A 23,871-nucleotide genomic window follows, 5' to 3' on the forward strand; every position below is an offset into this window, starting at 1 on the left:
GTGCTCTGAAGGTTTGGCTTACAGTGCCAGAAACAGTGGCTCCCGGGCGTATTCATTGGAATGATTTAATTGCAGTGCCGGCCACTTGCAGCACCAGAGCGTGTGAACCTGGAGGAAACACTGTGCGTCATCTGTGGCTGTTCACTTCACTGGGTATATGAGATGGTATTATGGTATTAACCATGGGTTTTGTGCTGCCATCTTCAGGTAAGGACACTGGCAAAAAAGTTGTTAGGACACCCCCTATAACTCTTCCCGCACAAAGCAATCCTCTTTTTTTTTTTTTTACTTGTGTCCTTAGGCGATGGGCAACTTCATACTGCTGGGAGCAGGTTTCTGGCTTATTTTGATTATAAGAGATTGACTATTGTGCCTGGATCTTCACATGGGAAAGTTCTTTCTTTATCGTATATCACGGGACACAGAGCCACATATGCCCTATACAGGAAGTTCAGTTCCCCATATAATCCCTCCCCTTACTGGGTGTACCTCAGTTTTTTCACCAGTGTCTTAGGTGTTTGTCATGAGTAAAGATGTGCTGCGCTGAGCTCCACTGGAATATTCCTTGCCAGGGCAAGCTATGCAACCGGATCCATTCAAAGTGTCTTTTCCAGGCCGAATTGAATGGTACCCGGGCTTGGTGTCTGAATAAACAAGGTTTTACCTGTAACGCTTCTCTTTTTAGAGAGCTGGCCCCCGGGATCCAGTATTTTTTTTTATTTTTTTTTTCAGCCATATTCCTAGCGGGGTGCTTTTTACAGGTCCAGGGCTGTGGATCCCCCAATAAAACGGGGGCCCCAGTCCTTGAAGGTTTTCTAAATGAAGCCCACCGTGAGAGGTAAAGATTGGGTCTTTTACCACAGAATTCTTCAGCCTGGATAAGGTAAGGGAGATTCCTAAAGAATTTTTCTATTTCTTGTGGGTTTTCTCTTAAAGTAAATGTTGCTATGCCTATAGTCACCACCGTGGGCTGTCAAGAGCACGTACCTGTTCCATATGTACAAGTTGCACACCTCTGTGTACAAGTTGCACGCTTCCTCTGGCCAAAACTCCAGTTAATGTCATGGGAAAGGGGGGTTTTCTTCTCCTAGGACTGTCCCCCCACCTGGATAGCTTTCCTCCAGGCAGAAGGAGCATATTACATTAGACGGCGGTGTGCCACGCCGCTCCCGCCGCCATTACGGCGGTTCCCTTCGGCAGCTCTCCTCCACCCCAGTCCTCCCCAATGCGCTCCGGTCAGGATCGGAGCCCATTCGTGTGGGAAAACGCTCTATTTAAAATAGATGGGGGGGACGCGATGGATGGAAGAGGGCAAGGCTTAGTGATGTTGGCGTGATGGGTGGCATGTGAGTGTTGGTGTCACGGGCATTCCCAAAGCACATATACGTTAAGCATCAGGCTGAGCTTAATAGCAGCAGCAGTTTCTGGACTATTGCTCAGCAGTGGGTGCTTTTTTTTGGTGATGCCTCTACGTTTGTGCTCAGCACTGTGACCAGAGGAGGTGGTTCAGATGCCACAAAGACCAAGGACACAAAGGAGTCGCCCTCAGATCCTAAGGACCCTCCCTCTCTAACACCATCCCGATTTAAAGAGGCTGGTCAGAGTGAGCCATCAGGGCCTGCAATTGCTTCCAACACTTCAGCCCCTGTCTATATAACTGAGCAGGTTTTCTCCTCGGCTATGAGTGGTTTAGAGGAAAGATTAGTGGCTTTAACCACTTCAGCCCCGGAAGGATTTACCCCCTTCCTGACCAGAGCTCTTTTTGCGATTCGGCACTGCGTCACTTTAACTGACAATTGCGCGGTTATGCGACGTGGCTCTCAAACAAAATTGACATCCTTTTTTTCCCACGAATAGAGCCTTCTTTTGGTCGTATTTGATCACCCCTGTGGTTTTTTATTTTTTGCGCTATAAGCAAAAAAGTGTCAATTTTGGAAAAAACGCATTATTTTTTACATTTTGTAATATCCCCCAAAAATATATATAAAAAAAAAAAATTTTTCCTCAGTTTAGGCCGATATGTATTCTACATATTTTTGGTAAAAAAAATTGCAATAAGCGATTATTGATTGGTTTGCGCAAAAGTTATAACGTTTACAAAATAGGGGATAGTTTTATGGCATTTTTAGTAATTTTTTTTTTTTTTTACTAGTAATGGCGGCGATCAGCAATTTTTATCGTGACTGTGACATGGTGGGCACATCGGAGATTTTTGACACATTTTTGGGACCATTGTCATTTATACAGCAATCGGTGCTATAACGATTCCTGTGTAAATGACACTGGCAGTGAAGGGGTTAACCACTGGGGGGAATGTAGGGGTTAAGTGTGTCCTGGGGAGTGTTTATAACTGGGGGGGTCATGGCTACGTGTGGCATGTCACTGATCTCTGCTCCTGATTACAGGGAGCTGAAATCAGTGACACTGTCACTAGGCAGAATGGGGAGATACTTGTTTACATTAGCATCTTCCCGTTCTTCCTCTCCGTGAGACAATTGCGGGTATCCCCACAGCGATCGAGTCTATGGGACCTGCGACCCAACTCGCGGAGCTTACCGTGGGCGCGCGGATGCCCGCAGGCCACTTCTTAAAGGGTCACGTACAGGTACGTTAGTTTGCCTGTACGAGCCCTTCTGCCGATGTATATTCGGTGTGAGGCGGTCGGCAAGCTGTTAATCACATCTTCACAGAGTGGAAGAAAAGCATTAGGTCCCCTTCTACCACCCAGGATCCCCAAACAGAGGAACTGTGGGAGGGGGAAGATTAATCCCCCTCAGGGGACCGTGAACTGGCTGATGATTCCCATTCTGAGGAATCTAGTGGGATAGGACCTTCTTCAGTTTCAAATGCTGAGAAGTTGCTGGTGCATTCTCTTACTGAAATGGTCCATGCCACATTTAAGCTACCCTTACCGGAGTCGGTTGAAGAACCCACTTCCTTTTTGGGTCCGCTAAAGCCCCCATAAGCCTTGTGTGGCTTTCCTGTCCCTTCATTACCAGAAAAGCTTATGTATTCTGAGTGCAATCGCCCAGATAAGCACTTTTTTCCTTCTAAAAAGTTTTCAACACTTTATCCTATGGAGGAAAAATGTACTAAGATGTGGAGTATACCAGCAATTGACGCTGCTATATCTGTGAATAAAAGTTTGACTTGTGCGGTTGACAATGTGCAAATGTTTAGGGATTCAACTGATAAAAAATTGGAATTCCTGTTAATAATATTTTCTCCCTGGCAGGTTCAGTGGCTCAACCTGTAGTAGCGGCAATTGGGGTATGTCAGTCCTTGAGAGACCATTTGGAACAGGTACTCAAGGTGTTCCCTGAACAGCAGGCCCAGGAATTAACTGAGCTGCCAGCAGCTTTGTGCTTTGCAACTGAATCAGAGATTCTATTCTTCAAACCTCTTGCCTTACGCTTGGGTTGGTACATATGTGTAGAATCTTATGGTTAAAAGGTTGCACAGCCGAAGCACCATGCAAAAAGCTCCTGGCTGGTTTTCCTTTTCGTGGTGAAAAGGTGTTTGGGGAGAATTTGGACAAATATAGCCCAAAAAAATATCAAGTGGAAAAAGTACCTTTTTGCCAGTTAAGAAACAGGCTTTTTCTCCAGTGCCAGGGGATTCAGCCTTCAGGCAGTCACGATGGCCTCCATCGTCAGGTTCAAGAGGTAAACCTCAGGGTCAGCCCCAGGGACAAAAGAAGTCCTGGGGGAGGAAACCCGCAAGACACAACGCTAAAGCCTCTTTATGAAGGGGCGTCCCCTCTCGCTCGAGTGGGGGGGAAGACTTCTGCAGTTCTCAAAGGTCTGGCAGGAAGAATTTTGGGATGGGTGGTCTCCACAATAGCTCTAGGTTACAAACTAGCATTCAGAGAATTCCCATCTCCTCGCTTCCTCAGGTCAAATGTCCCCAAGATCTTTCTAGCATTAGACCGACTTTTGTCGCAAAAGGTCATCATGGTGGTTCCTGAGGAAGAACAGGGGTCAGGTTTTTATTCAAACTTTTTCATGGTACCAAAACCAAAGGGGGTTGTCAGGCCCATTCTAGCTCTCAAAGATTTAAACCGGTTCCTGAAGAGTCGCTCTTTTCGCATGGAATCAATCCGATCAGTAGTCTTCATCATACAAGGGGGAAAGCTTCTGGCATCAATCAACATCAAGGATGCATACCTGCATGTACCTATTTTCCCAGCTCACCAGAAGTATCTGCGTTTTTGAGGTATATGGGCTTAATATTCAGTTTGTAGCCTGGCTTTTCGGTCTAGCTACTGCATCTTGGGTGTTTACAAAACTTCTGGCCCTTCCCCTGGCCAAATTAAGGACGCAAGGTATAACAATAATAGCATACCTGGATGACCTGCTCTTAATAGAGCTGGAGCTGGTCCAAGGGGTCAGGGCAAAGAACGACCCTTCCATCCGCCTTTGTATGAGGTTGTTTGGGAAGATGGTGGCTTCATTCAAAGCAGTTCCTTATGCTCAGTTTCATTCAAGACTGCTACAAAACAGTATCCTATCGGCCTGGAACAAGAAGATTCAGGCACTAAATTTTCCAATGCGTTTGTCACCAAAAGTGCGCCAGAGCCTTGGTTGGTGGAGGATATCTGAAAATCTGCAGAAGGGGAAATCCTTCTTACTGCCGGTTACCTGGATGGTGGTACCAGATGCCAGCCTTTCAGGTTGGGGAGCAGTCCTGGAAGAAGCGTCTGTCCAAGGGAAATGATCCAGATCCAAAAGGACCTTGCCCATCAACATTGTAGAAATTTGGGCAGTGCGTCTAGCTCTAAAGGCCTGGACATTCAGGTTGCAGACTTCTGTCAGGATTTAATCTGACAATGCCACAGCAGTGGCCTATATCAATCACCAAGGGGGCACCAGACGTCAGGCAGCCCAGGGAGAGGAAAACCATATCCTAACCTGGGCAGAAAAACAGGTGCCGTGCATTTCGGCAATCTTCATTCCAGGGGTAGAGAACTGGCAGGCAGGGTACTTAAGTCGCCAGCAGTTGTTCCCGAGGGAATATTCCCTTCACCCCGACATCTTCCTGGCTATATGCCAAAGATGGGGGATCCCGGATGTAGATCTGTTTGCATCCGGGTTCAACAATAAAGTCGACAACTTTGTGTCAAGAACGATGAATCCAACCGTATGATGAACAGATGCGTTGGTGACCCCGTGGGATCAATTCTCACTGATTTATGCATTCCCTCCTGTTCTGCTGCTACCTCGACGACTTCGCAGGATCAAACGGAAAAGGAAGTCAGTGGTTCTTGTGGCCCAGAAGATCTTGGTGTGCAGAAATAATAAAGATGGTGGTAGGGGCCCCATGGACCCTACCACCTCGTCCAGACCTGCTATTGCAGGGACCAGTGTTCCATCCTACTTTACAAACGCTACATTTAACGGTTTGGCTATTGAAACCCACATTCTAAGGAATCGTGGGCTTTCAGGCTCAGTGATACCTACCTTGATTAATGCAAGGAAGCCAGCTTCCAGAGTCATTTATTATAGAGTCTGGAAGGCATATGTTTCTTGGTGTGAATCCAGGGGTTGGCAACCTAGGAAGTATGTTAGGGTAGAATTCTTGCCTTTCTGCAAATGGGGCTAGAACTGAAACTGGCCTTGAGTACTATCAAGGGCCAGTTCTCAACCTTAACAATATTGTTTCAGTGTCCACTTGCTTTGCACTCTTTTGATCCAAAGCGTTATACAGGGGGTAACGCAACGTGGCTTAATCCACCGGTTAGGGCACCCCTGAACCCTTGGGACTTGAGTTTAGTTCTGGCGGCATTACAGAAAAAGCCTTTTGAGCTGATACGACCTATTCCTTTGGTCCTTTTGACAAGGAAGCTAGTTTTTCTGTTAACCATTTCTTCTGCAGGAGTTGGCGGCTTTCTTGTAAAGAGCCATATTTAATCGTTCACAAGGATAGAGTAGTATTGCGTCGCCCTCCTAGCTTTCTGCCAAAGGTAGTTTCAAATTTTCACCTAAACCAGGATATTGTTTTACCTTCTTTTTTTTTTCTAGAACCCTGTTCTAAGGAAGAAGAGTCACTGCATTGAGAGTGGCATTGCTCTGGGACATCCCATACAGTTATTACTGTGGCTCTGTGTCCCGTGATGTACGATATATAAAAATCCTATTTTCTTTAACAGCTCAACTGTAAAATCCCCTTCTTGGAGTACATCATGGGACACAGAGGTTCCTCCTCTTTCTAGTTACATGTGTATTGCTTTGCTACAAAACTGAGGTACTCCCAGTAAGGGGAGGGGTTATTTGGGGAATTGAACTTCCTGTTTACGGTGTGCTAGTGTCCATCACCTGAAGGTGCCATATAACCCATACAGTTATTACTGTGGCTCTGTTTCCCGTGATGCACTCCAAGAAAAGGTTTTTTACAGGTAAGCTGTTATAAGAGTCCTATTTTATCCACTCGGCTGCATCAGCGGCACTGATGCAATAGAATTGCAGCTTCTGGAATGGTCATCTATCGGCAGCACTACCTGAAGCCTGCTACATGAAAAATAGAGTTGGCCCCTTATGTTGCCTCCGACACTAGACATGTGTGCAGCTCACCCTTGTTACAACAGTGCTGTAGTTTGCTGCAGAGTGCTCTACATGTCCAGGGCAGTTGCAACCTGAATCCCAGTAGTTGCAGTCCCTGAAGACCCACTTCAGGAGAAGGTATGTACTTTGAATGTGGGTGTAGCAGGGAATTTCTGCCTGTTGGTCTATACTCGGGGAGGATGGCGGTACCCTTTTGTATTGAGGCCAGGGCTTTGCCCATTCCCCTGTCATGGAAACAAAGGGGTCTTCGAAAAGAGCAGTACTGAAGGGCTGCTGCAACATTTTTAAACAGTTTTTCATGACCATGGCCTAGTGTGCATTATTCTACTTGATTTGTCGCAGCCATAAGCATAGTGCATGCCACTTTCTGAATAGGTGATTTTTGAGTAAGTCCTGTGACACATTTCAGTGCAAAGTAGCCCACTCTGTGTGCATAGTTATGCCCACTGCAGGCCACCATCTTGAGCACCAGCTGCTACTCTGAATGAAGGAATGAAATACTTGTATAGCGCACAATGTGAACTGAATCTCCTCTTGGTGCTGTAGCGAGCTTTGATCATCTGCTAAAAGAGGAAGGTCTTGCGTTTTTTTCCTAAAAGCCAGGTGATTTTCTTCCAGGCGGATGTTGATTGGTAGAGCATTCCATAGCCGAGGCCCTTGGACAGCGAATCTCCGATCCCCCTTGGATTTATACCGGGCTTTGGGTACGAGGAGGAGGTTTTTGTTGGCTGATCGAAGACTGCGGTTTGGTGTGTAATGATTTATTTTCTCCATTAGGTATTGCGGAGCTTCTCTATGCACGCATTTTGTGGGTGAGGCAAAGGGTCTTGAACGTGATCCGATTTTTTTACGGTTAGCCAATGTAAGCTCCTCAGCGAAGGAGAGATTGATTCCCAGGGTTTTTTTCCTGCCGCCATGTTTTGAATCCGTTGTAATCGCACAAGTTGATATTGTGGTAGTCCAGTCGTAAATTAATGATTGTTCCAACTACCACTGCTTTGTCATTCTTTGGGCTAAAAGGGATGAGTCTGCGAAGCATGCGCAGCAGATGGTGAGATCCACTGACTACTGCTCCTATTTGTGCGTCTAAAATAACCCCGAGACTCTTGGCTTTGGTCTTTGGGGAGATAGTTTGCCCAAAGACGGTTGGAGACCAGGAGGTTTTGGTTGCGGGCTTATGATTTGGGTGTAAGATAAGAAGCTCTGTCTTTGATTCGTTTAGCTGGAGGGAGTTAGTGGTCATCCAGTCCTCTATTGATTTGAGGCAGTTTTCAAGTTGTTGGTGATCTTTTTTTCCATTGATCCGGAAATAAAGTTGCGTTTCGTCAGTGTAAGAGTGGAAGCAGAGATCTGAGCATCTGATGATTTGAAGGAGTGGGCGAATGTAAATGTTGAAGAGAACAGGTGACAAAGAAGAGCCTTGAGGGACTCCGCAGATGACTGCCCGAGTTTCGGAGAGGAATTTTCCTAGTTTCACTGTCTGTGACCGATTTCCTAGGAAGGACACGAACCATTGGAGATCTATGTCTTGGACTCTGGCTACTTCTGTGAGGAGGACAAGTAGAGTATTGTGATCTACTGTATCAAACGCTGCACTTAGGTCTAGCAGTACGAGGAGACACTGCTCTCCGTCATCTGCTGCTTCGAGGGCGTCGTCCCAAGTCTTAAGGAGTGCTGTTTCTGTTCCATGACCCAGGCGGAAGCCTGATTGCAGTGGATCCAGGAGTTTGTGATTATCCAGGTGGAGTTGTAGCTGATGTACTACAGCTTTCTCCATGATCTTAGAAATGGTGTTGAGGCTTGTAATTGGCCTAAGGTTGTTTGGATCCTGGGGGTCCAGGTTTGGTTTCAACCATAGCCTCAGTCATTATCCACAGGTTAGCTGCTCCCCTTCTGCTCAGTAGCAACAGTCTCTGTGTTGATCAAGGTTGTGAGTACTCCACAGAGAATCCTCTCATCCTCATGGTGGACATTAGGGATATAGGATGAGGGGGCAGTTCAGCACATGCTGTGCAAATGGACTGGATGAGGTTTTTCAAGGTTCCTCTCAAAAAGAGGGTAGGGGGGAGAGGGCAAAAAGGGGGGGTGGGGACAAAAGTAAAAATAAAAATGAATAGAGATGTCCAAACTTAATTGTCCTTAGCAGTCACACCAACAGTTGCCACCCACCTAATCGATCAAGATAGTGTGTAAAAACCTGGGGGTCAGAGACAGAGGACTGATAATATCATTCCAGCGATTTAAGGTAGATTGGGGTTGTATCTAAAGGCTGTGTTCAGAATTCCAAAGGGATTTGATCACTGCTAAAGCAGGGCCCCTGGAAGGGCAATAAGCATATGCATATATAAGAGAGAACCATTAGTCCAGGAGCACATGCAAGGGTGCATGGGGTTTAAATCTGCAGTAGCAAACCTCTCCACAATGCAGGGTGCCACTGACAGGCACAAATACTCACATATAGCAGAAAGTCTCTGCTCTCATAGAGGGTGCGGAATGCATATGATGTAATCCCATTAGTCGGCACCCCTTTCTGGGTCGTTGTCTGACTTGGCCATCATGGCAGCCCTGCTTCCCGATGAAAATGAGGAGGGAGGTGAAAAGTGCCTATGGTGGATCCAGCTATTTCTTGCCTCAGCAAGCACCTCATGGTTCCTGTTGAGGGTGTCGCAATTATCAAAGACCCAGTGGACAAAGTTTGAGGCACTTTTTTAAGGCTTCTTTATTTTCTCGAACTCAACCATGCAACTGTTGGTGCGCCTACTAAAGACATTTGTCCAACTCCGAACCATGATTGAATCCTGACAGATGCCTCAGTACACCAGAAATTGGCGCTCCTTCCAGTAGCCATGTGCTAATGTGTTGACATTTTGGCACACCCCCTGTGCCAAAATTCTCACTCGATGCTCATGTACGTACAGATGAACAGGATCCTCTGGCTGTGGAACTGGTCTGCAGAGGCAGTTTGTAAAAATGCTTAGAAAGGATTCTGTTTGACAGAGAATGACTCTTTTGTAAGCCAATAGATACATTTTAATACGGAAGTCATTGGTAAGAAAATTTCTCTTACCCACTAAAAGGAAAACTAAGGTGCCCACGGCTAAGTCTGCCGGTACCAGAAAAGTTCTTTTCGTTCCTTCCAGTCCTCAGTTTCATAAGCCAAGTCCTCCACTCAGTTCCGTCACAAGTCCTGGAAGTCAAAGCCAGACAAATCTGGTGCCAAGTCCTTGCAATGAAGGGGTGTACCCACTATTACAGTTGGGGATGTTTTTTTAGCCTTTTTGGACACCTGGACTCAAGGGAACGCTTAGCGCTGTGGATAAGGATGTAATGTTTCGGGGGGTACAGGCTTTTATGCCTTACAACCTTCCTGCATCAGCAAAGTGATTGCCAGCCTTCCAAGACTACCTAACAGCTTACTTCTTGGGTAGTGATTTTCTCAGTTCCCTCCAAATAACGATTTTTGGGGCTATAATTCAAACTTATTTATAGTTCCAAAGCCCAATGTTGGTATTCACCTCATACGACACTTGAAAGTTATTAAGACCCTTCTTGAGAGTCCAGACATTCCAGATGGAATCAGCCTGGTCTGTGTTTGCAATGCTGCAACAAGCGAATTCCCAACACTGAAAGATTTTAGGGATGCATATTCCCATCTTTCCAAATGAACCCCCCCCCCCAACAGCGATTCCTGAGTTTTGCAGTGGGATTACTGTTTCTGGGTACTTCCAGTTTGTGTTTGTGGCTCTTCCCTTTGACCTATCCCCACTCCCTCAGATCCTCACCAAGGTGCTTGCCCTGTTGCACCTTCAGAGAATCCACATTATTAAATATCTTAATGACCTTCTGCTGAAGAAACTTTGCCCTGTTAGCCAATGACACTTTAGAGATGTGAGTTGTGTTGGATCCAAACCACTGCTTTAAAGAGTAACTCCACTTTTGTTGAGAAAAACATTCCCCTCTGGATGATCTATGCACATTGCAGGGATTTTAACAAACCTAGTTGCAGATGTTGTTGCAGGTGTTGTTCTAAATAGATGCTTGTGTCAATGTGCTCAGTGAATATGTATTGGAAGTGCTTTTATAATTATCAATTAGCTGCTACACCTGCAGGACTCTAATGAGCAAAGTTGCAGGGTCCACATCTCTTTAGACATGATTTCCCTTTGGAAGTATCTCACCAAAATTTTTTTTTTGTTGCAGAAGATGCTCAAAATCTGATTTGTATTCTAGTGCAGACTTCTGCGTAAAAAAAAAAAAATCAAGGCTGGCCATATATGGTTTTACTCAAATCAAATTAATGGGCAGGCTGAAGGTACCAAGTTGATCGATCAGTCAACTTGGGTACAACCAGCCTGCCGGATTTGCTTGTGATTCTTGCAAACGGCTACTATAGCTCCTGGCAGGGACGGCTTCCCCAAGGGTAATTTCCTCCTTCCACCTTAATCAGGACATCATTCTGCCTTCTTTGCCTGCACCAAAACACCCCAAAGATATCTCTTTACATTGTTTAGCTGTAATACCAGCAGTGCAAATGTATCTCTCTGCAACTGCTTACATCCAAACCACAGATTTTCTGTTTGTTCTGCCTGCAGTTTCTTGCAAGGGCTGTTCTGCATCTTATTTCATCGTCGCTTGGTGGATTAGGCAGGTTATCACTAAGGCTTACATCTTGAAGAATAGGAATCCTCCTTTCCCTTTTAAGACTTGCTGAACCTATTCAGACAGTGCTTTTTGGACTTTTCACGTTTCACAAATTTGCAAGGCCACTACCTGATCCTCTGTTCACATATTTGTGAAGTTTTACCAAGTGGGTATCCAGGCCTCTGCTGACATTAGCTTTGGTCATAAGGTGCTTCAAGCCACTGTTTGAATTGGTAAACAGTTTTCTTTGATTTGGGTCTATTGGCTTTGGGTACTGTGATGCCCAACCCTCAATTTTAATCTATGGTCAATACTTAAAGGTGTCCTGTGCTATATGTCTGTAAAAATCTTTTTTGAGCACAGTCATAGGATACCCCATTCACTCTGTCTTGGCATTTCCATCTAAATGCTTGCTGGAAAAAAACTGGTGATTACTATGAATGGGAGGCGTTTGAGCTGTAAAAACTTTGCTAGTGTCCTCACCTGGCAGCATCTAACCTATGGTCAAGACTTGAAGGTGCTTGGTCTTTTATATTGTAATCCAAGAAAGGGATTTTAAAGTCAATGTTAAAAATACTTCTATTGCCTACTACTACCATACTGATATACAGTATCTCATAAAAACGAGTACACCCCTCACACTTTTGTAAATATTTTATTGATGTATATACTCGAGTATAGGCCGACCCGAATATAAGCCGAGGCACCTAATTTTACCACAGAAAAACTGGGAAAACGTATTGACTCGAGTATAAGCTTAGGGTGGGAAATGCAGCAGCTAGTGGGTAAACAATGCCCATCTGCAGCCTCACTATGCCCATCTGCAGCTGTACCTGTCATAACTAAACAGCTGGTGTCTCCCGCTGTGTCATGCAGTCTGTTCGGTGGCCATCCATTGTAACAAAGCCTCGTCTCCTCCTCATCTGTGATAGACGGAACACTAATGCAGTTTTCCAGCATTGTATCAGTGTTTCCATCTATCATGGATGAGGAGGAGGCGGGGCTTTGTTACAATGAACGGCCGCCGAACAGACTACATGACACACCGGGAGGCACTCGCTGGTTGTTATCAAAGGTACAGCTGCAGATGGGCATAACACAGCAGGAGACACCCGCTGTTTTAGTAATCACAGGTACAGCTGCAGATAAACACTCTCACTCGTGTATAAGCAGAGGAGTTTTTCAGCCTAAAAAAGGTGCTGAAAAACTCGGCTTATACTCCAGTATATATGGTATATCTTTTCATGTGACGACACTGAAGAAATTACACTTTGCTACAATGTAAAGTAGTGAGTGTACAGCTTGTATAACGTGTAAATTTTCTGTCCCCACAAAATAACTCAAAACACAGCCATTGATGTCTAAACTGCTGGCAACAAAAGTGAGTACACCCCTAAGTGAAAATGGCCCAATTCCCCATTTTCCCTACCCAGTGTCATGTGACTCGTTACTGTTACAAGGTATAAGGTGTGATTATGGAGCAGGTGTGTTAAAATTGGTGTTATCGCTCTCACTCTCTCATACTGGTTACTGGAAGTTCAACATGGCACCTCCGGGCAAAGAACTCTCTGAGGATCTGAAAAAAAGAATTGTTGCTCTACATAAAGATGGCCTAGGCTATAAGAAGATTGCCAAGATACTGAAACTGAGCTGAAGCAGGGTGGCCAAGACCACACAGCGATTTAACAGGACAGGTTCCACTCAGAACAGGCCTCCCCATGGTTGCCCAAAGAAGTTGAGTGCACATGCTCAGCGTCCTATCCAGTTGTTGTCTTTGGGAAATAGATGTATGAGTGCTGCAAGCATTGCTGCAGAGGTTGAAGGGGTGTGGGGTTCAACCTGTCAGTGCTCAGACCATACTCTGCATACTGCATTAAATTGGTCTGCGTGGCTGTCATCCCACAAGGAAGCCTCTTCTAAAGATGATGCACAAGAAAGCCCTCAAACAGTTTGCTGAAGACAAGCAGACTAAGGACATGGATTACTGGAACCATTTCCTGTGGTCTGATGAGACCAAGATGAACCTATTTGGTTCAGATGGTGTCAAGCGTGTGTGGCAGCAACCAGGTGAGAAGTACAAAAAAGTGTCTTGCCTGCAGTCAAGCATGGTGGTGGGAGTGTCATGGTCTGGGGCTGCATGAGTGCTGCTTGCACTGGGGAGCTACAGTTCATTGAGGGATCTATGAATGTCAACATGTACTGTGGCATACTGAAGCAGAGCATGATCCCCCTCCCTTTCGGAGACTGGGCCCCAGGGCAGTATTCCATCAGAACGACCCCAAACACACCTTCAAGATGACCACTGCCTTGCTAAAGAAGCTGTGGTTAATGGTGATGGACTGACCAAGCATGTCTCCAGATCTAAACCCTATTGAGCATCTGTGGGGCATCCTTAAACAGAAGGTGGAGGAGCGCAAGGTCTCTAACATCCACCAGCTCCGTGATGTCATGCAAGAGTGGAAGAGGACTCCAGTGGCAACTTGTGAAGCTCTGGTAAACTCCATGCCCAAGAGGGTTAAGTCAGTGCTGGAAATAATGGTGGTCACACAAAATATTGACACTTTGGGCCCAATTTGAACATTTTCACTTAGGGGTGTACTCACTTTTGTTGCCAGCGGTTTAGACATTAATGGCTGTGTGTGAAGTTATTTTGAGGGGACAGCAAATTTACACTGTTATACGAGCTGTACACTCACTACTTTACATTGTTGCAAAGTGTAATTTCTTCAGTGTTGTCATATGAAAAGATGTAATAAAATATTTACAAAAATGTGAGGGGTGTACTCACTTTTGTGAGATACTGTACATTCTGCAATTATACTATACCCCATTTTTCATGGGCTCAATCAGTCTCTACAGAAATGTGTGCAGACATTTGGTGAATGTAGAAGACCAGCCTCTGAGCACATGTTCTGTCCTGACCCCTGTGCCATGTGCTGTGTTACTTTCAGGCGCGTAACATAATGGTGGAGACATCTCTGGTTGTGTTTTGTGCAGGAGCTGGAACGAGCTTGGAGAGATTATGACAAGTTAGAGCGAGAAGTCACAACTGCCAGAAACCAGCTGAGGGAACGCTTGGAACGTCTCGGGGAGGTCCAGGTACGGTCCTATATTGGCCATTAGAGGTATTGCATGTCCTGGTCCCTATGGGGGTCCAGGAACAGACCTACATTACCCAGTAGAGGTTGTTATATGTCCCATTTCCTAGGTCCAGGTACAGCCCTATGTTGCTCAGTAGATGTTGCCATAAGTCTGGGTTTCTGGGGGGGAGATCCAGGTTCAGTTTTTTTATTCATGATTAGAGATGTCGTATATCCTGGTCCAAAGAAAAAGGTTCAGGGATAGTCCTATATTAGCTATTACCCATTAGACGTGTTGAATGTTCCGGGTCCTGGCGATATGTTCAGTTACAGTTCTATATTACTCATTAGGGGTTGTCATAAGTCCTGATCCATTGAGAGAAGTCCAGGTACAGTCTGTATTGCCCATTAGAGGTGTCACATGACCTGCACCCTAGGAAAGAGGACCAGGTACAATCTATTTTATCTATTAGAGTTGTCACTTGTTCCGTGCCCTAGGAGGAGTTCCAGGTACAGTCCTATATTGTCCATTAGAGCAGTGATAGTCAACTTGAAAATGATGGGGTGCCTTAGGTGCACCCCCGACTGTTCCTGATGGTTGCTCAATAGCAGAATAATTTTGCACTTAATTGTCGAAAAATGTTGGCCCGCTGCATTTTTTGAAGCTTATTACAATGCACATTGAAGGATTTGGAGTACAGTAACCTCAGCTTTGATGTCAGTGACTTTAATGATAACCCCCAATTTCGGTGTCAATGAATACAATAAAAATCACCAACACTGGTGCCAGTGAAAGCAATACTATCCCCCACAATTGTCAGTGGATGCAATAATTATCCCCAGAATGAATGTCAGTGGACGCAATAGTAACCCCCAGCATTGGTGTCGGTAAGCACAATAATGATCCATGCAGTGGTGTTAGTGTATGCAATAATAACCCCCAGCATTGGTGTCATTGGATGCAATAATAAGCCCAAACATTGTTGTTGGTGGACGCTATAACAACCCTCAGGAATTGGCGTCAGTAGACACAATAACCCCCAGTAATTGGTGCCAGTTACACTTAACCCCCCATCCCTTGCATTGATTGTTATGATGTGAAATTTAACCCACCCACCCAGACCACCACCCCTTGCCCCCCTGAATAGTTGGTCACTGGCAGTGAAAAATGACCTCCATGTTCCCCTTACATTGGTGATCGCTTACTCATCACTCCTGATAATTCTATATTTATGATATGTAATTGACTTGAACAGACAGAGACAGCCGGCATACAGAGGGCACAAATGCAGAAAGAGATCTGGAGGATCCAAGATGTGATGGAGGGACTGAGCAAACATAAACAGCAAAGATCAGCAGGTGGGTAATGTCTTTCTGTTTAGATATTTTGTGTGAGGTCCATGAAGTCTTCATACATTACAGGCATGGAACGTGTCTTTTCTCTCTAGATTGCTGGACAGGAGGCATATCCATTGTGTGGAGGATTACTGATCTTTATATTTGTCCTTTTGCAGGTGCTTCTGACTCAAACTTATTTTCTTCGGGGAAGAGCACCACTGAGGTAAGTGCTGCCATGGCACATGGCACATGGCTTAGGTGCTGTTTGTGTAGAAAGCTAAAGTCTGGACAACTTAGGAAAGGAGTTTGGGATAGTCTCATCTGCTCAGTGTTTAATGGTGTAGCCTTCCGCTGTTAATGAGAGCTGTGGTGCAGCACTAGTCCTAAACCTAAATCGAGTATCTCCTGAGTTTTTGATCCTTCTACAGCGCAGTTAATAAGAGCTATTTCTAGCTTCAGCTTTTCTGTGTTTAAAGGGAGTGTTGAGACATCAGTAGCATTTCTGTGAGCTGCTACACAGCAGCCAATATTAAATAAGTCAGACCAGATTCTGGCTAACCTTGAAAAAGATCATTGCAATAATGAGCTTTCTTTCTCCTCAATTAAGGAAAATGGGGAGCCTTTAACCTTCAGGTTATACTGCCACCTATCAGAGGATTTGATACTGGTAAACAAGCCCAGGATAACCCTTCCCTCCACCAGCATGTTTTTTGCTACTGTCCTAGGAAGATGGACACTTATTCTGTAGCTCTGCTGTGTTAAAGATGAACTCACCTTTTTCTGCTAGAGCTTTTCCTATTTAATTGCAGCTACAATTACAGTGCTTTGAAAAAGTGGTCATACTCCTTAAAATTTTCCATTTTTTGTCATGTTCCAACCAAACACGTAAATGTATTTTATTGAGATTTTATGTGATAGACCAACACAAAGTGGCACCTAATTGTGAAGTGGAAGGAAAATGATAAATGGTTTTCAAATATCTGAAAAGTGTGGCATACATTTGTATTCAGCCCCCTTACTTTGATACCCCTAACTAAAATCTAGTGGAACCAATTGTCTTCAGATGTCACCTAATAAGTAAATAGCATCCACCTGTGTGTAATTTAATCTCAGTATAAATACAGCTGTTCTGTGAAGCCTTCATGGATTTGTTAGAGAACCTTTGTGAACAAACTGCATCATGAAGGCCAAGGAACACACCAGACAGGTCAGGTATAAAACTGTGGAGAAGTTTAAAGCAGGGTTAGGTTATGAAAAAATATATATTCCAAGCTTTGGACATCTCGCAGAGCACTGTTCAATCCAGTATCCAAAAATTGAGAGAGTATGGCACAGCTGCATACTTACCAAGACATGGCTGTCCACCTAAACTGACAGGCCAGGCAAGGAGAGCATTAATCAGAGAATCGGCCAAGCGGCCCATGGTAACCCTGGAGGAGCTCCACAGCTCAGGTGGAAGACTCTGTCCTCAGGTCAACTATTAGACATGCACTCCACAAATCTGGCCTTTATGGAAGACTGGCAAGAAGAAAGCCATTGTTGAAAGAAAGCCATAAGAAGTTCTGTTTTCAGTTCGCAAGAAGCCATGTGGGGACACAGCAAACATGTGAAAGAAGGTGCTCTGGGCAGATGAGACCAAAATTTAACTCTTTTGGCCTAAAAGCAAAACGCTATGTGTGGCAGAAAACTAAAACTGCACATCACCCTGATCACACCATCCCCACCGTGAAACATGGTGGTGGCAGCATTATGTTGTGGGGATGCTTTTCTTCAGCAGGGATAGGGAAGCTGGTCAGAGATGATGGGTGGAGCCAAATACAGGGCAATCTTAGAAGAAAACCTGTTATAATCTGCAAAAGACTTGAGACTGGGGCAGAGGTTCACCTTCCAGCAGGACAACGACATTAAATATACAGCCAGAGCTACAATGGAATAGTTTAGATCAAAGCATATTCATGTGTTGGACCCAGTCAAATTCCAGACCTAAATCCAATTTAGAATCTTTGGCAAGACTTGAAAATTGCAGTTCACGGATGCTCTCCATTCAATCTGACAGAGCTTGAGCTTTTTTTCAAAGAATAATGGGCAAAAAATGTCACTTTCTAGATGTGCAAAACTACTGGAGACATCCCCAAAAAGATTTGCAGCTGTAATTGCAGCGAAAGGTGGTTCTACAAAGTATTGACTCAGGGGGACTGAATAAAAATGTACTCCACACTTTTCAGATATTTATTTGTAAAAAAAATTGAAAACCATTTATCATTTTCCTTCCACTTCACAATTATGTGCCACTTTGTGTTGGTCTATCACATAAAATCCCAATAAAATACATTTATGTTTTTGGTTGTAACCTGGCAAAATGTGGAAAATTTCAAGGCGTATGAATACTTTTTCAAGGCACTGTACAAAGTGTGGTCAGGATAGCCTGGAAATGGCCTATGTAGGTTCCACATTAGGTGTCTTTCAAACTCCATTCTGGTATAAATGTAAATGTGAAGCGTTTTCTGGGCCCATACCCACTGACATTGCCACAGCACTTGTCCTTTCTCTGAAGACTCTGGAAGTAGGTCAGTCAGGCAGAGCATGGGGAGCTACCTAGCTCATATTGGGTCACTGGGCACTTATACTTCCTGTTCCTGCTGATTTTTGCCATGGAAGGGTAATGCTGAGGGACTGAGCATTATTCTCATCCACTGGGTGGTTGTCATGCGTGTTTCACATACTTTCTCACTGCCAAGAGGTCACAACATGTCTGATTCTAGACACAAAGGGGAGATGCCCATACCACGATTCTGGGTGCCCCCAGATTACTTTTTATTAACTCTAGGGCCACCTGCATCGACCTCCTGATGGTACCAATGTCTGCAGCTTGAAATCACATTGCCCTCTGCTTGTAGAGCCTGTTGTGTCCTGAGATCCTCTTTAGCTCCATCAGGTGTGACAGGTCTTTAACATGTCAATCGAGAATTTATGGCCCAATCACCCATTTATTAGTTGACTCTGTTCGCAGAGGCCTCAATCGTTCTCCCAGTCTTACACATACTTTATCTGAGTTGCCTGCAGCCTTAGCAGCTTCTATGCTATCGGCTACAGAGTGTGATTCTGAGTCACTGCAGTCCTTGTCTAATTCCTATTAGAAATTACAAGTCATTGCTATCACTCACAAATTTAAATAGACCATTATGACTCTTATTGATGCAGTGTGCATCAATTCAAAATGAAGGATTAACCATTTGCCTTCTACCAATGCTTTGGGTCGCTTAATACTCCTAAGGCTGCAAATACTTTTCCCTCTGAACTCGCTTTTTCCACGATTTCTCTGTGGGTACTGGAAAGTTATTCACTCTCTCAAGCACTTAATAGCCTTGTATATGTTTGAGGATTTTTTGCAAACTTGATGTGTTCCTACTATGGATCTGTTAGTTTCAGGCACTTTACCAGTGAAGGATGCACCTCTCCTCCAGGACCCAGCCAATAAGCTCTTCAAAGCCCTTTCTGGAGCTCTGTTCATGCCGGCTGTCCCTGCCCCTTATGTAATCCTGGCTGCGATTTTACTTTGTCAGATCATGCCTGATTGATCAAAATCCCTTACAAGAGAACTAACCACTGATGCAGTTGAGCCATTGCTTATTGAACACGTGGAGCAGTTGGCTGTAGTGTTAAACTTCAGCTGTGATTGTTCAATGGAAGGATATTTTTCCTGTATTTGTAATCTCATATGCGTTGGACACATAGGCAGTGCTAGACTGTAGAACCTTAATCCAAGAAGTGTTTGGCATGCATGATCTTTGAGAGATGTCTCTTTAGACCAGCTCTTGATAATAGCATAAAAGCATCTATCTTCCTCAGTGGATGAAACCGAAAAAAAACGCTGTAAAGTATTCTCCCTCTCTGACTGTTAAGCAACATTTCTTTCCTTTCATTTCCCCAGTCCCTTGATGGCCACATCAAGAACTTTCCCTACTTTCAGAGGGACATTTGTTATGTTTGTTAATCTTTGCAATGCTTGGACAGCTGGCTTCTCAGATGCTGGGGGCAGGAGGTGTTATCAAAAGACTACAAACTGAAATTTTGCCGCCTACCCTTAGTTTCTCACCTCCAATCATCCTTTGTCACCACGCAGGTTAGCGGGTCTCAATTGCGTCTTCTTGGGTATTCTGGATCAAAACGCCATTGCCCCAGCTCTGAATGTCTTCATTCTAGTCCAGAAATTCTGCATTCAAGCCATCAAATCTGTCATGCCCTCCCTTTGCGAGGAAGATTTTCTGGCTTTGGTGTATACCGATAATATATCGAACTCTGATTATGTCATTAATGACAAAAACGATTGGCGGGACTGATATGTACACATGCTACTGTGCATGAGTGATTGCTATCTGGCTATTTACAAGGGTTTTGTTTGGATTTGTGTATTTATCTGCCTACATTTTGCTAATCTGAGGGCATCACCTTATATTACATTTTAAGCTGATACAGTATCACACTATGTGGAGTCTCTTCCATATATACTTCAGCTAGCTGATCCATTGATGGTTTTTGGCACTACTTCCTGGTTTGTTGAGAGCCTTCTGATATATCAATTGACACCTGAGTGGGCACCTGGGCTTTTCTTCAGTGGATCAGAGATCCACTCTAGCACTGTATGACCTCCCTGAGTAAGGGGGGTCACAGGCTTTCTGGTAAGCATCCATTTTTTACTTTGCTGATGGGTGTCACACAACTGGGTGATGGATCATCATTTCAACACGGTTTTGCAATGGACTTTACACTTGGACTTGAGTTTTTTTGCAGAGATCTGCACCTTTTTTAAATATTGCACTGATATTTATGCTTGAACTTCATCTCTAGCTGAATTTTAGGTTTTGCACAATTGATAGCACGTATTTCACTTTAATTAGTACATGTTTTATTTTTTCATATTTCTTTTTTATGCAATATTTTGCTATTGATTTCTTATATTGGTCATACACTATGATTTGCACTAAAAGCACTTTATTAATCTTTGCACCTTTTATATGGATTGTGTTGTATATTGCAAGTATATTTTTAACTCTGAACTCTTTATTTAAATATATATCAATAAGATTTACCTTCATGTCCCCATCTCCCCAGCCCATCATTCCTAAGCTTTGTTGTGGGGCCCCTACACCTATCAGTTTGTGGCCCAGCCCATCAACTTTTCGTCTGTACCTCAGGTATTTGCCAAGGTGCTCATTCCAGTGCTGGCTATGCTGCACTGTTTTGGCACCACCAAGTGGCTTTGACTGTTCAGACGTTACAGTGGTTGAAGTGGATCCTGAACCTTCAGAATCTGTTCCTGGAAAGTACACATGGTTTGGAGTAACAGGGTCTAGTCCTAGACACAGCTTAGGCTAGAGTGTTTCTTCCACAGTAGAACCTTTATACACCTACAGCTCCAGTGCTTTGCCATTTTGGGACACTTGTGACAATTGTGTATAGGAGGTAACTTGCCACTTAGGAATCTTGTACGGGTCAACACTCCTCTTAGTCCTACAGACACTCAGCAAGCATTATGCAAATGGGGATGGGGGGGGGGGGGATTTTCACAGAGCCTTGAGTTTCTTGGTGGATGCCTTGAAAGACTCAAGGCAGCTTTCCCAGATGGGCACCGTGTCCATATGAGAAAGGATCCCATGGTTCACCTGTTGGTTGGCAGACCTTCTCTGTAAGAAGCAAATCAAGAGGCTGCCCTTTGAGGGTCAGCACTTGTTTGGCCAGTATTTGTATGCCTTCATCCAGAAGGTGACGATGGATTAAAGCATACTCTTGCTCCTAATGGAAGGCAGTACATGTGATCACATACAAGGTGACAATTCAGAAACTGGTGCCATCTTCTGAATACAGGAAGAGTTCTTTACGTAAGCAGCTAGCCTCAGGCTCTAGACAGAAGCCCATGTCCCAGTTCCATAAGAAGTGGACCCCAAGGCCTCTGGATCTGGAGGCACGTGCTCTTCACACAGTGAAGGGGTGCCCCCATTTGCACAGGTTGGGTGTCCAAAGGTTTCAAGCAAGAGTGTTGGTGCTTTCCCTATCTCAGCTTAATATACTCAAAGGTGTTTTTGAAGCCACAGAAAAAGCTATTTTCTTTGTAGATCTAGGAAGGCTGCTGTCCTAGGGGGAATTGCCATCGGACCTGTCCACAGTTCCCAGGTTGTTTACCAAGGTGTTGGCTTCACTTCTGGGGTTGTTGAGGACCTGGATTAATCTGAATTTTGTGGGGTACTTGGACAACCTGCTTCTCGGGGGAGAATTCAGCTCAGCCGCTGACATCAAATGTCGTACAAGCCCTGGAAAGGTTTGGTTGGGTGCTGAATCTTCTGGTTCTGACACAACATCTAGATTATTAAGGCTTAGTCCTGAACATGACACAGGCGAATGTACTGCTTCTGCAGAAGACATGACTGTCGCTTAACTTCCACGTGGAGTCCCTGAGGTCATCAAAAAGCATTCCATGCTGTCCACTATGCCCAGTTTCACTCCAGGGCTCTTCAACACTGTATCCTCTAATAACGGACCAAACATCAGGTGTCCTTGGATATGCCAATTCATCTGACTCCTGATGTTTGTCCTGGAACGTTGGGCAAATCTGAGTTTTACACTGGTCTGTCTACCTTCAGAGTCTCTTCATCATAGTGCAGTCAGACAATGCCACGGCTTTAGCATACATCGACTATCAAGGAGGGATGAGAAGTCACCCTGCTCAGGAAGAAGTGGACCCAAACTTGTTTTGGGCAGAACTTCACATTCTGGCCCTCTCCACTGTGCACATTCACAGCTTTGAAAATTGGCAGGTGGACTTTCTCAGCCATCAGCAGCTGAACCTAGGAAAATTAGCCCATCGTCCAGGGTTGTTCACACGGTTTTGTCTGTGGTGGGGGACACCAGATGTGGATCTCTTGCTGTCCCAATTCAAAAACAAACTGGACATTGTTGTGTCCTGGTCCAGGGATCTTCAGGCGTTTGCTGTGTCCCTAAATTTTGCCTTAGCTCCACTTCTTTCTTTTTTTCGCCTATTTACAGGATAAAGGTCATTACTGTATTTCTGTCAATGGGACAAAAAGTCTCATAGTGGGGTTCCCCATTCTGTTTTTAGATTTTGGGCCTGTTGGCCTTGTTGCTCTGTTGCCCACTCCTCATGTTCATTGCCTTGGGAAATCCAGAGTAGTCATGAATATGAAGTGTCCTGTGATGTATGGATGGTGAAGAAATTGGGATTTTTGGTTTAGCTGTAAAATCCTTTTGTAGGAGTACATCACAGGACACAAGGATCCCTCCGCTCTTTGTTCCTCATTGCTTACTACAAAACTGAGACTTAGCTGAACTAGGAGAGGTTATTCTGGGGCAGGGAATTCCTGCCTTATTTGGCCAGTGTCCATTCACCTGAAGGTAGCAACATAACCAAAGTAGTCATGAATTCAAAGTGCCCTGTGTTCTGTGATTTACTCCAAACAAAAAAGGGAAAAGGGTTTTACAGGTAAACCAAAAATGCCAATTTACAAAGCTGAGCACTTTATATTAATGTATTGAGAATGCTGTAAGGTATAGGGATGTTTTTGGCAAAACTCATAAAAAAAAAAAAATAGTTCAGGAATATAAAAAAACTAAATTTTTTCCTCGCCTAGTTGGATGCAGCATAAATCTGATGCAGCATCTATCCCCCGACGCCTCTACATTGAGAACTGAGAGATCAAAGACCGCTGATTTGTCATTTCTGTCTTGAGTGAGAGCCGGTGACTGTCTCTGGCTGTCTGCAATGCCCCTCCAGCGATCACTGGAGTGCTGGGCTGTGGAGGAGCAAGAGGGTCAGTGTTAATTTTGGCAGCAAATTTTGATTTAATTTTAGTCTTAGGACTAAAGGGGCATTTTAGTTTTCGTACTATTTTAGTCTTCCTCAATTGTTTTAGTTGTATTTAGTCAACTAAATCCCTAGGAAATTTTAGTAGACTAAAACTAATTTTAGTAATCTAATGGGTAGAGTTAAATTGTAATGCATTATTTAAGCATTTCTCTACAATTTCCAAACTCATATACTGCTGGAGTGAAAAATCAAATATGTTATTATGTATGGGATTTAGTCCTCTGCCAACTGAATATGGGTCACAGAAGTGCAAAACAAAGTGCATACATGTGATCTCCAGGAGAAGTAGGGCCCTACTGTAAAATTATTCAAATCAATTTTAAAAGGTATAAATCTTAAAAAAAAAAAAGGGAAGGGTTCCAAAAAATACACA

General features: G+C 44.3%; 1 protein-coding gene across 15 annotated transcripts in view; it reads left to right on the forward strand.

Annotated features, from left to right (window-relative positions):
- PLEKHA5 (pleckstrin homology domain containing A5) overlaps positions 1–23,871 on the forward strand; it is a 261,676-nt gene that overhangs the window by 219,603 nt on the left and 18,202 nt on the right. For all 15 annotated transcript variants that reach the window (XM_077468643.1, XM_077468647.1, XM_077468649.1 and 12 more), the window contains 3 exons: positions 14,199–14,300; positions 15,538–15,640; positions 15,796–15,842. In XM_077468643.1, coding sequence (XP_077324769.1) covers positions 14,199–14,300; positions 15,538–15,640; positions 15,796–15,842 — 252 coding nt within the window. The remainder of the gene's footprint in view (positions 1–14,198; positions 14,301–15,537; positions 15,641–15,795; positions 15,843–23,871) is intronic.

This window comes from Lithobates pipiens, unplaced genomic scaffold (genome assembly GCF_037356315.1).
Source record: "Lithobates pipiens isolate NorthernLeopardFrog02 unplaced genomic scaffold, aLitPip1_a1.2 Scaffold_8, whole genome shotgun sequence".
Classification (NCBI taxonomy): Eukaryota; Metazoa; Chordata; class Amphibia; order Anura; family Ranidae; genus Lithobates; species Lithobates pipiens.